The 13,083-nt window shown below is 43.5% G+C and overlaps 1 protein-coding gene across 21 annotated transcripts in view; it reads right to left on the bottom strand.

The window, feature by feature from the left end:
* Positions 1-13,083, bottom strand: part of Trpm3 (transient receptor potential cation channel subfamily M member 3) — a 789,469-nt gene that overhangs the window by 46,262 nt on the left and 730,124 nt on the right. For 18 of the 21 annotated variants that reach the window (XM_038320029.1, XM_038320049.1, XM_038320056.1 and 15 more), the window contains one exon: positions 8,461-8,635. In XM_038320029.1, coding sequence (XP_038175957.1) covers positions 8,461-8,635 — 175 coding nt within the window. Of the gene's footprint in view, positions 1-8,424; positions 8,636-13,083 lie in introns of all 21 variants that reach the window. The other 3 variants (XM_038320011.1, XM_038319999.1, XM_038320021.1) reach the window with 1 other exon arrangement.

The following is a 13,083-nucleotide window of genomic DNA, read 5'->3' as shown; positions in this document are numbered from 1 at the left end:
AGCAGTGTGTGTGTGTGTGTGTGAATGAAAGGCCAGGAAAAAGGTGCAACTTCAGGTAAAGCTGGAGTCCATACCCCATCCCACTGGGAGCTCCAGCGTATGGGCTGTGCCTTACTTTCGGGAAGGTATTCTGCAGCCTCAAGGTAGGAGTTTGGGGGCTTCAACAAGAGTCAAAATAGCTAAGTGTTTCTATTCCCTACATTTAACAGGTGAAGCAAGGTGCAGGATTTCCTGGGATCCCCACTCTCGGGTCACCTTAGCTTCTCTGGGTAATGAAGAGACTGCAAAAATCCTGGGGCCAGTTATCCGAATGTGGCAGGTGAGTCCAGTATTAGAGACCATGGAAACACAGGGGGGTGGGTGGGTGTAAAACCTGGAAAAGGGGGCGAGGGGGAACTACTACATTGCCAACTTGATGCCTATGTTTATTAACGTGCTACGAGGTTATACACTGTTAGCTCTCTCTCTCTCTCTCTCTCTCTCTCTCTCTCTCTCTCTCTCTCTCTCTCTCTCTCTCTGTGTGTGTGTGTGTGTGTGTATGTATGTGTGTGATAGCCTAGGCTGACCTCAAATGCAAAATCCACCTGCTCTGCCTCATGAGTGCAGGGATTAGAGCCTTGCACCACCATGCCTGCCTTATTCTTGCCATTTCTGTGATGTGCACACTCAGTTTTATGGAAAACCATCTTCTACTTCCTCATCCTATTGTTTTCCCTTCGAAAATAAAATGATTTATCTGGGAATATAAAAACATAGTCTTTTGGTTGTTGTCAGTTTTCTGCTCTATTCCCAATACTTAAGAAATGGAAACAAGTTATATGTCCTTCAGCTGATAAACAGATAATGAAAATGGGGTCCATTTACACAATGGAATTTTCATTCAGCTACACAGGAGAAAGGAAATCGTAAAATTTGCAGGTAAACAGGTGGGACTGGAAAGCAGTATTCTGAGTGAGGTAGCCCAGATCCTGCCACACATTCTCTCTTATTTGTTTCTAGCTCTGAACCTTTGGATGTGAGCATAAAACCTGGAGTAACTGTATAAGCCAGGAAAGTAAAAGGGACCATGGAGGGCTGGGGGGGGGGGATAGCGGGGGAGCTCTAGAGAGGGGAATAGTAGGAACAGGTGCGATGAAGGGGGAATGGGAAAACTGGGGGTAGGCTTTAGCTGGAAAGTGGGGAGGGAAGATAATATACACATGGGGCAGGGGGATGAAATGAAAAAAATCAAAAGCCTATCAAAATATGTGATTTTTTGTCATATCTTTGGGGGCATAAATATTAAATGTCCTCTGCGGAAGGCATTCCCTTTGTTTGTCCTAAGTATAGTCCTTTCATACTTTAAAGATTCTTGGCCAAACCATGCTCAGATTTGATGTCCCAGATCATGGTGTGCCTAGAGATTCACTTGGGAAATCCAGTGCCTCTTGGCATCTTCTCTTTCATCTCTCCAGCGTGAAGAGTTCAAATCCTGCTCTGGCCTCAAAGTGCAGCTTTTCTTCTCTCCCAGTTAGGGGTGCCCTTCACTGGCTTAGCCCACTTACGTTTTCTTTGAGGATGGTAGCTAGCACTCAATTTGCTAGTCCAGCCACAAAGTAAGTCAACAGCTTGGGGTTAGAAGCAGACAGTTCTTGTATCTTTTTTCCCATAAGATTATAGACGGTGGCTCATTTAGCGTCACTGGGGATTGCCCTCTCTCCGTGCAGCTGTCTCTACTGTTCATCCTGCAGTGGTTACCTTTCTTAGGCTGCAGCCCATTACAGCTAGGCAGAGTGAGAACTGGCGTTTTTTACAATGACTAATTTTATCTCAAAGCATGCTCAGTAAACTTACTTGCCTCCGTTCTGTTGACACACACATAACCTTTCTGCAGGTCTTTACAGCAGGTCTGGTTTCCGTCATTGTTGCTGATTTGGGAGTCTTTTCTTACCCTAACGAGCTCTTACTTTCTAAGCTAATTTTTTGTACTATTGAAGAGGAGCAGATAAAATAGCGCTTTTAAGGAAGTGTTCTGACTTGTCTCTGTTGAAAGGGACAAACACTTCTTATATTGCTTTTCCCTTCCAAGAAATTCACAATTGGGTGACAAAATAGTTCCCATAGCCAGATGGGAACTCAATATTTCTTCTCATTACAAATTTTGGCGGTTTAGTATAGAAGACTAAGAGAAAGTTATGAGAACTCAAGATCTATTATACCCCTGGAAGCTCTTTTTCTGTGGGGCTACCTGGGACTCACTTGGAGGGGTTACGACAGAGTAGACAATATATGGATTTTGAAGTCATGCCAACCAGGGTGGATCAAAAGTATTCTATTAAAGGCACTGGAGTAACCAGACTTTGAAGAAAGGTCTCTTCAAACGGCTGGAGAATTATCCATCTCAGGAGAGGCTGAAACCCTAGCACAGAAATGAAAATTCTTGGCAAAGAGGTCACCAATGACTCTTCTAACCATCCACTTAGTTGACCCTTTTCTCTTGGTAGGCTTTGCCATTTTTGTGATTCTGTTCTTGGTACCCTACCCCAGGCGCTCCTCTCTCTATTGTGTTCTCTACCTGTGCTCATCCATCTTGGCTTCCACAAAAAAAGACATTTATCCTAAAATCTGCACTTCTAGTAAAGATCTTTTAAATTAATTAATCAATCTTTATTTACATATATATGTATGCACCTGCTTGTCTGTATGTGTAGAATATGCATGCAGGGCCCAGCAGAGGCCAGGAGAGGGTTTCATATCCCCTGGAACTGGAGCTGCAGGAGTTTGTGAACTGCCCCATGTTGGTGCTGGAGACTGAATTTGGGGCCCACAGAAAGAACAGCAAATGCTAATCATGGAGCCATCTCCTCAGTCCCCCATTTCATAGCTAATTTCTTTTATAGTTCAGCACATCCTATTGAGTTTCATGGCTTCCCTGGACTCTGTACAGGATCTACAAACCTCAATGGGACACCAACCTCAGGCATATTTATCTTCCCAAGTTTCTTTATAATTTTTATACTTTAGGCTAAGTCAGGGATCTCAGGGCAAGCTCCAATTCCTCCATTTTGACCCCCTGCCCATTTCTTCTACACCCTTGGTACCCTCTGACTTTGTCCCAGGTCTTCCTAAGGTACCATCCTCCAGTCTCCTGCTGCCCACCTTTTCCATCACCACCGCATTAGGGATGTTCTTTCATCTCTCACTTCCCATCTCCCTTCCTCCCCACGATCTCCCTCTCCCTTTCCTTCTTCTTCCAGACCCATCTGTCCTGCTTCCTGTCTCCTACCTCTCACTCTATAGCGAGCCATGCTAAATCGTTTTTTTTGTGCCTGGAGCTTGCCACTCTGGGTCTCAGTTTGGAATGCTATTCTCTCTTCACACCCCTGCTCCCATCTGCCTAGCACACATCTGCTCATATTTCAGGGCTCTGCTCAGCTTTCTTCTTCTCCGTGAGGCCTCCTCTATTACACCCATATTCCTACTCCGTGTGGGACTGACTGACTTCCTCGCTGAGCGTCTCCTCAATCCATAGGCTGGCAACGGCAGGTTGCCCCCTCCTGAACTGTAAGTTCCTCGAAGGCAATGTCTCTTTCACGTTTCTTCCCAGACTTTGCTTTGCAGCTCATGGGTAGATGAAAACACCCTTTGAATGAAGAATGGACTTTAAATAGAGGCCAAGCTGGGAGAAAATTACTGTGGCTATCATGATAGCGGAATGCATACAGGTCACAGCGGGGGCCTAATGCAGAGATTGCTCTGTTCTTCGGTAAATCTCTTAAGCCCAAGTTTGGGGTAGTAAACAAGTCATGTGGGTATCCATATTATAGTGTGGCCTGACTTTCTCAGAGACAGCCCCGCATCGGCTAACTTCCTTAGCAGTTTGTGGAAATGGAATCTCACGGAACAATTTCCCTTTCCCCCAAAGTGGGCACTGGCCCAAGCTTTCCTTCCCAGAGTGCGCTTCCTGGTTGGGTAATGCGCCCTATTGCTCTAGCCGGTAGGCATCCCTGTGCTCCGAAGCCGTTAGAGGTCAGTCTGAAATACTAAGCAGTAGCTGAGGCCAGAGTTCTGAGACCTGGAGCAAAACAGCTGAGATGCGCACAGCTCACATCCTCCTGGCTCCTGGTGTTTTATGCTCCACCACCGAACGTGTATTTCAGACACTTGAGCTGTCCTACTTCCATAGCCAAACCCAGGAACAATTCATTGGAGACAGGAAAGTAATTCAGGACAGTACTTTCCATACACATGGTTTGAGTCAAAGCCACAATGACAACCTGGATACCAAAGAGCAAGGGTTATTTTAACAGCAAAATGTTGTATTCAATCAATCAATCAATTAAAACAATGAAGCAAAGAAACCCCTCCTCCTTCAGATTGCCTATTCATTTTAGATGAAAAAGCCCCAGGCAGTAAGAAAAAAAAAATGACCCACGCACTAAGAAGATTGGATATTTAATTCAGAGGGGAAAATGCCTAGGTAATATTAAGCTGTCATGGCAGAAAGCAAGTCCTGGACATTCTGCTTTCCCAGTACTATCTAAACTTGTAAAAATACCGAGAGAGGCAGAAAGGAGGCCTAAATTTAGACCCACATTTAATGCATTCAAGAGCATGATTCATTTCTCTCCTGTCTTGGTACAGCCTGAGGAATGAGAATATACAGCAGGCCACCCTGTAAGGAAGAAGCAGCCCCCATCCAGCCAGAGGCTGGAGAGTGTGGAGACACCCTGTCACCTCTGCTAACACAGGTGCACGTCCAAGGACCCCGCCCACCAAGCCAGATCTCTGAGCTCATGAAAAACCATTCACGTTTAATTTTTACCACAGCCTTGGTGTGGATTCTGCTGGGGATTTATGTATTCTGTTGTTGTTCTGCTTTTGAAATGGGTTTTCCTCCCAAGCACCTATGGGGGGCTACAGTATGGGCCATGCACTATGGGTCACTCTAATGAGACCACCCAGAAGAATGTTGTAGTTGGTATTGGTGTAGTTAACAGAATGAAATGAATTACTTTGTGGCATTGGGTATTGAACCCAGAGCATCCTGTGGGCAAGGCAAGTGCTCTACCATTGAGTTATAGACTCCAGGCAATGTTGGTACATTTAAGAACCCAGACTCCAAGTCACTACTTAGCTGGGCTTAGCAAAATAATATACATATCATGAGTACTTAATGTCAACTACAGGTTATCTGAACAACAACAGCAACAGCAGCAACAGTAACAACCAAGTAAAGTAAAACCCAAATACCAACTGACCAACTAACTAGCTAACAGCAGCAAGTTCAGGTCACATAAATCACATCGGCATGAGGCCCAACCTCCACGATGAAAACAGCTACTCTCTCTTCTTCATTTCCACCATCTTCTACTTCCACATCCTTGCACGCCCCTGCTCCCAAGCCAGAAGCCAAACCCTATCCTCTTGGGTAATTTAGACTAAGCTTGGTCTGTCATTTGTGTTAGTCCATTATGACTTAGAAGGCAAATGACCTTGTTATTTTGTGAATTTAAAAAAAAATGTGATTCCAACCATTTTTTTTTCTCAAGTTTTTAAGCACATTTGGAAAGTAACCTCACAGGTTTCATCTCATGGTCTTTGGATTTTTAGGTTAATTTCTGTCTAAATCAACAGGAAAATCGATGAAATATACACCAAAAATACTACAGTTAGGTAACACTGCCTCCCAGAAGTGAGGGCATTCTAGCTGTCCTCCATTCTGAGGTGTGAGGTTGGTACAAGTCACCTATTCTGAAGGTCCCATTGCATATTCACACCGATCAGTCCCAGTTCAGAAAGAGATCATTTCCCCCCACATGAAATGGGTCCAGCAATGGAGAAGTCAAAACATCAGCTAGATATGGAGCGCGTGCATCAAGTTAGGAATGAGTTAACTGAGGTACGTGGGAATGAGAAGCGCTGGGAAAGGGCCACACAGGGCACACCCACGGGGCACACCCACGGGGCACATTCACGGGGCACATCTACAGCGGGGGCTTGGTAGACCACGGGAGGGCAGCAGGTCTGGGAAGGTATGAGATCCTATCAGCCTGAATACATGCTTCACACGCCAACCTGCACATGGCACAGAGAAGAGGCCACACACTGGAGGGCAGCGGCGATGATTTGAATGATTTGTGCCTTTCTCAAACAGTTTGGTGCTGGTTCTCCTGGGCAGTTCTGAAGGGTGGGGGCAGGCATCCAATCTCCACCGGGCCCACCTTGTGCCATAGTATAGGCATTTGAGTCATTAATAGGAGAGTGATATCCGGTGACCTTGGCCGAATGTTATTTGAGGTTTGAGGACAGTTATCTAAATCCATTTGAGAAAGGACGAATCCTCTTTAGCACTCTAGACAGAAAACTGGCTGATTTAGCTTAGAACAGTCTGCCATTGCGGCCAACTTCAGAAGATCACAGAAGAGGGCAGGGTCTCAAGAAGGTTGTATCCACCTAAGGCTGGGTCAGTTCTATTTTGGGATTTGGGGTCAAGATTTATCCTCACACATATAGAGCGCTACAGATCTAATTCCCAGAGCGGGGGAATTTGTCTATTTTCACACAAAACACCTCTATTCTGTCTTTGGGGGTGGTGAGGAGATCTCAAGTTCTAAACTATAATCAGCCCTTCTTTTAGAACAGCGATACTAAATCCTTGTGTTCAGCAGATGGTAGTGTTTGTTGCACTAGGCTGGGTTCATAGTACAACATCAATAAATGGCCACTCGTAGAGGGACAGACAGAATCCCATTTGTAAAACCCATCCACACCTCCCCTTCCTTTTTCTCTCCCCCTTTCTCCCACACTACATTCGTCAAATGCCCATGTGGACTTCCTCTCATTCTTGGAGAAAAAGGGACAATTTGAAAAGGCAAAATAATGTATCAAAGTGAAAAAGCAATTTCCGTGTGTATATGCGTGTGTGTGTGTGTGTGTGTGTGTGTGTGTGTGTGTGTGTGTAATAGCCTTGTCTCTGAGGAGTATCAGCATAGCAAGCTTTTAAAGTGTTGTTTGGCCTGGAGGGACCATTTGAAAGGATGCTCGCTACAGGAAATTCCTGTCCCTGGGAAACTGCCTTCTTCTGTCAGCCAAAGATACTGTAATTGGAGGATAGAGCTAAAATTCTTCCTCCGTGAGTTGGCTAATTCTTATGGAACAGATATTTGTTCCAATTAGGTGTTCCAAAAAGTTGCGCTTGCCTCAGAGCCTCAGATAACGTGTTTTGAGAAGGAAAATATATTTGTTCAGAATCTATCGTGGAGGGAAAAATGACGTGTAACTGTGTTCTGTTGCCAGGATACCCACGCTCTTCGCAGGCCCGAGGACTTCCAAGCTCAGACGTCTTTTGTCCTTGTATGCCTAGGCCCCATCCCACCTGGGATGAGGAGGGAGAGCGGGTGCTGACGAGACTCTATTCCCTCTCTTACTAAGCTATGTGGTTACCTGACCCTAATCCGTGTTCACAGTCCAGGGCTCACATGGCTGACCTGTCAGCAAAAAATAAATGTCTGAAAAAATGTTAATTCAACAGTGTTGGAGGGTTGTTATTTTCAGAGTTGAACTCCTCAGGGAAAATGAGAAGGAGCGGCTCCTGGGATTCAGCTCCACACTGAAACATACTTCTTCCCTGACGCTTTCTTCCCCAACTCATTTCCTGATGCCTGGTGTGCCCTGACATTTGATCCAAATAAAACCCTGGAACAGACTCAGGACTACAGCTGCCCTCCAACTCCACACAAAAGGAGTTGTTTTTTGCAGAGACTCCGTATCTAGTAGATTGAAAGTACGGGAGCTGCTGCCTCTTGGTCCATGCTAGATCACTTTAGGATACAGGTCCCCCCCCCCCCACCTCAGCATCTACAGCCAACAACTTGGTCTATGACCTATGGGCATTTTCCATTCTTCTTGGTAATGAATTCTGGCTTCATCTGTGTCTCAATAGCTCTTAACAATGAGAAAGACTGTTGGGGAATAGCTTCTAGCATGAGGAAAATACCATACAGATGTTTGCCCTTAATCTTGAATTCTAATGATGAAATTGAGAATTGTTTATTTGTTCTAAAGTCAAGCCCTAGGAATTTATTTTCTAAAGCCTAGCAAGCTGAAGGTTAAGGTAGGAGTGGGTAGTTTTGACATAATATATTCCCAGTAATGAAATATAAAAAAAAAACCCTTTCCTTAAGAGTTTGAGTTATACACAGACATATCATTTAAAGTGGTTCAGTTTTTGTATCAACTTTGGTCTACTAGATGTCCATTTGTATTACAGGAAGGACATACCTGAAGAAACAGTTGATGGCTACTTTGCTAAGGTATTATATTCACCTCCAGTGATTGTTTCCACCACGATAGCAAACTAGAAATCGGCCCTCTATCTTGAGCCATTTATTGAGGACGAACGAATGGACTTGGAAAAGACGTGACTCAATCAAAGTTAAATACCTGACTTTGGTGTATGAGAATCATAAACTTGCTTACGGTCTATCTGGTCTGCAAACACTTCCCCATAAATCATCCAATATGGCATGTAGAAGATATTCTTGGCCAGTTTCCAAGATGGCTCCTCATTGGGAAAGAGGATGGCTTGTCTGGCGACCCCAAAGCTCATCAGTACCACCAGCATAATGATGACAAAGTACATCATATCTATCATCTGGAAGGGCGGAGAAGGAGAAATAAGAGAAAAGCCATGTGATTGAGGATGACTGTGAATGCTGACATTGAAGGAATCCCCAGCTAAGAGGACAACTGGATTATTGGAGCTGATGTCTACATGCTGAACACTGATGCCAGTTACTAATTTTTTTTACAAGTGCATACATAATTGAGCCCCTTCATTTTTATGGACGTCCATGAAATATATTTACATGTAGGCACAGAAGGGCTAATCCTCAGAATTTGGGTTATTCACGTGGTTCCAGCACTATTTTTTAAAACTGTTATTAGAGAAGGCAAGTCGTTTGTTTTGGTTTCTTTCTTCTTAGGAAAATTAGAATTGGGATAGTTGGGCTATTTTAGGAACTAGTGCAGAGCAGCATATTCCTACTCTTAGTTCGAAGAGGCTAGCATGACTTGGGAAGCTCAAGAAAATGCAGGGTTACAAACAGAGCCAGGGCAGGAGGGCACATGGGAGCCCCGTCACATTGCTGGATTCTCTGCCACGGATCCGTCTCTCACCAATTCATCTAGTTTCTATGTTCTCCTGTAGGGTATCTTATTATGGGGAGTCTTCTCACTGGTTTTTAAGCTACGTAGCTTCATGACCGAGACCAGTGCCTGTTGAAATGATGGATCTCCTCCCTGGTGTGCTTCTCAACTCCTGACTGAAGCCCACCACCTTCACTCTTCCCATTTTTCCTTCTCCATCCCCTCGCTTGCTTCAGTGCTATGTGACTAGGCATCTCTTTTTCCCCTGCTTAATTGCTCTCTTTTCAACACTAAACAAAGAGTGGTGATTCTGAGTGGCTCCAAACCCACAACTTCTTTCTTGAAGTGATAGTTCCAATGTATCTGCCTGAAAGATGGGTGTGCTGTCCAAGCTAGGCTAGCTGGGGGCCCTCATTCCATGGAAGCCAGGGTGAGGTAGGCATGTGACATAAGACAGGACTATCAGAATCGTCAGAACCTTTTTTTAAAATTTATTTATTTATTTATCTATCTATTTATTTATTTGTGGAGACAGGTCTCTGTATGAGCCCAAAGTATCTTGGAACTCACTGTGTAGATGAGGTTGGCCTGCAACTTTGTGCTCTTCATGCTTCTGCCTCTAGGGTGCTGAGAATACATAGCCTGTTCTACCATCTCTTTAAAATAGAAGTAGAGAGAGAAGTTCCCTTTCATTCTTCATAATGCTCATTCTTTGTAATCATGTAGCATGCAGGAGGCTGTTTCCTCCACCAGTGAAGGGGCAGATAGAGAGAGCTAGTCCTAGCAATGACTGAACCCGTGTCTCAACAGTCTTTATGGCTGCTTCCACCCTGATTTGTAAGTCAATATGTCCCTCACACTCTTAAGGTACAAAGATTGGTTTTCACTCCTTGTGTGAAACTGTCTGACACCAAAGCCTTCCTCCTCTTGGATATTATAGTGTAAGGGGTACCCACCCGCAGAGAATGATGAATGATAATTATCAGTGATAAAGAAGGTTCAAGACAGTTTTGCTTATTTATTATTGTGGCTGTGGTGCTGAGGACTGGATCAAGGGCTTAATGTACACTAAGCACACACTCTGCTGTGGACCTATTTCCACCTCTAGCTTAAAAGAGAATATTTCATGGTACTTAGACATTACGTTCTTTCTGGGTGCCTTAGGACACAGGGGCCTCAATGCATTTTAGATCAATTCATCAGTTTTCAAGACAACTTCAGAATACATCTGCCCCAAAATTTGAAGACCTTGAAGCAAGATAGGAATTTCTCCAGGATTCCTCTTCCCCACCTCCCTGCAGGTTTGTGCTGGTTGTTATTCCTTCTTCCAGTTGGTGGTCGCAGGTCTCTAAGTAGGTGAGATGGCTGAGTGAAACAGGTTTGTAGGAAACCCAAGTCTGTGTTTTATCTTCTCTCTCCTTTTTATTTTATAAAATTCTTTGATCACTTATTCATAGAAAGTTGTATCAATGAGGGAGCACAGATTGGTCTTCATGTTATATTTGGTTACACTTATGAAGAGACGGGTGGGGAGGATAAGGTGGGCTCGTGAGAGTGCCTGCCTGAAGGAAACTCAGAAAGGAAATACAGAAACAGCATCAACTTAATGTCTCAGTTTTTTTTTTGTTTTAAAAATTATTGTTTCTAATATCTACTCACAGGGTCAAAACAGCAAAAGAAAAAATTCTTCCCATATGCTGAGCTTTCTCTATGTCAAAGTCTTTACTGTCATAAAAAATATCAGAATCTGAGCCCCGATAATAAGAAGAGGAGCAGACTTCTTTCGTTTTCAAAGTGAAATTATCCAGTGAGATCAGTGCCTTTCCGTGTGTTCAACAGAGAATATCCACGGTGGGGAGGAAGCACAAGCTCTCAGGTGCCAGACAACCTGGATTTTGATCCTGACTGCTAGCAAAAATAGCTATGTGAGAAAAAAAATCCACCAAAGAAAACTTTTTCCTGACCATTAAAAAAGAAGAAAGAAAGTTGGCTAAGTGGCCTGGAATGAGGTGCTTAACCTTGTTTTTAAATGTTGTAAGGGGGATAATAATAACAATCATGTGATTACCTTTGACTCAGTGGCTATGCGGTAATTCTCATAAATGCTAATGTGTTATTATTGGAAGGTCAGGATCTGGAGTCAGGAGTTTGAACCTTGTCCCTGTTTCTCTCAGAGTCTATTTAATTAATGTAGGAAGGGTCTACCTAAGATCAATTCCATGGGGTTTAACAGTTTTGAGGACTGAGATGCATCTCCCATGGTGCCTGGCACAGTATTGCACAGCTCCTATCATGGCTTCTATTCCACGTTACATAAGTGAGTTAGTCCACAGTTACAGAGTTTCCTTGAGAAATGAAATATGGAAGGCCAGAGTCAGGATTTCAAGTAAACCTGGACCTGCATATGAACAGAATTCACAGCAGGAAGGAATGAAGAAGGTCTGTGCTGTCGGGTATTTATTTGATGCACTGGTTGCTTTCCTTGACATTGCCAACACAGAGAACGATGTCAGGATGAGCACCTGGCCATCCTGTGCTTGCTCTCCAGATACCGAGGTGCTGGGCTTCCTGGGTGTGGAATGTTAAAGAGGGAGTCTCTAAAGTTGGAGGCTTTGTATATAACACATCTGGGAAGACTCCTCAGCTTCCAGCTTGCCGTCCATCTGGCTCACTGATAAACTCCAAGGATGGATTTTATCTACCTTCTGGATCCATGACTCAATTATTGAACTAATTATCTTAAAAGCATCCTGTAAGAACTCAAAGTCCCCAAATTTCCTACTTATTCCTGACTGATAAATGAAGTCATTCATAAGTTAAAAAGTAGAGAAAAGACATCACAGCCCTCCTCCTCATTTCTTAGTAAGGTTTTATTTTAGTCAAAACTGGGGTAATTATGCCATTATTAAAATGATAGGCACGGAAATTAAGATAATCTCACTGCATTAATGTAACTTTAGATATTTCAAATATTTAAATGCCACCTAGACTTTTTTAAAAATAATTGACTTGGTTTGGGTCTTTGAATATTCTGTTAAAATAAGGTTATCATAAAAAACTATTAGATTAAATAATCGCCTAATTAATAATCTTTTTATTTTAGACAAAAAAGGGAAATGTAGTGGCATTTCAATTGTATTTTAATAAACAAAGCTAAAATGGGAGCCTAATGTAGTGTGGTTCATGACAGAGGGCAGCTCTGTGCTTCAGGGGACATTTGGTAATGTTTGGAGACATCTTTGTTGCCCTAACTCTTCTCCTCTTCTCTCTCTCTCTCTCTCTCTCTCTCTCTCTCTCTCTCTCTCTCTCTCTCTCTCTCTCTCTCTCTCTCTCTCTGGTGCTAAACATCCTGCAGTATACAGGATGGGGGCTTTTCAACTGGGTGTGGTGTGCATGCCTGTAGCCCTGGCACTGAGGAGGTAAAGGCAGGAAGAGGGTAAAGTCCAGGACAGGTTGAGTTACATAGTCAGACACTCTTTAAAAAAAAAAAAAAATCAAAAAATGTGCCAAGGTGGAGAAAAATTGGCCTGATTTCCAAGCTGTTACAGTTTGATATCTTTTTCTCGGTTCGCTTGGAAATGTATTTGAGAATCTCAAAAAAGGCCTGTTTTCTGCCGAAAATCCATATGCACATTTTCCTATGTAAGTTGGGAGCAGGATCCACAGGTCCCTCCCTTCCCTCAAACCCATTCCCCAGGATCTACCGTTAGACAAAAGAATTTTCACTGGAGTCTCAAAGCCATTGTTAAATGAAGACATAAGGGAAGAATAAACAAATAATATACACACTCCCCCCTCCCCAAACAATATCAAGCTGAACTGAGTTCAGTGTCTGTGACCGAAGCTCCAGAAGTCATGTTTCTGTTCTCTAGAATGTGTCTGGTGCTGTTTACCCTAAACAGCTTCGGTGTGATAATTCCAAGCTTGTGTAAGAAAGGGTTGGTTATATAGAAG

This window comes from Arvicola amphibius, chromosome 1, assembly GCF_903992535.2.
Source record: "Arvicola amphibius chromosome 1, mArvAmp1.2, whole genome shotgun sequence".
NCBI classification, from domain to species: domain Eukaryota; kingdom Metazoa; phylum Chordata; class Mammalia; order Rodentia; family Cricetidae; genus Arvicola; species Arvicola amphibius.
Note: the sequence above shows the minus strand (reverse complement) of the source record. Positions and strands in the feature narration are given on the sequence as shown.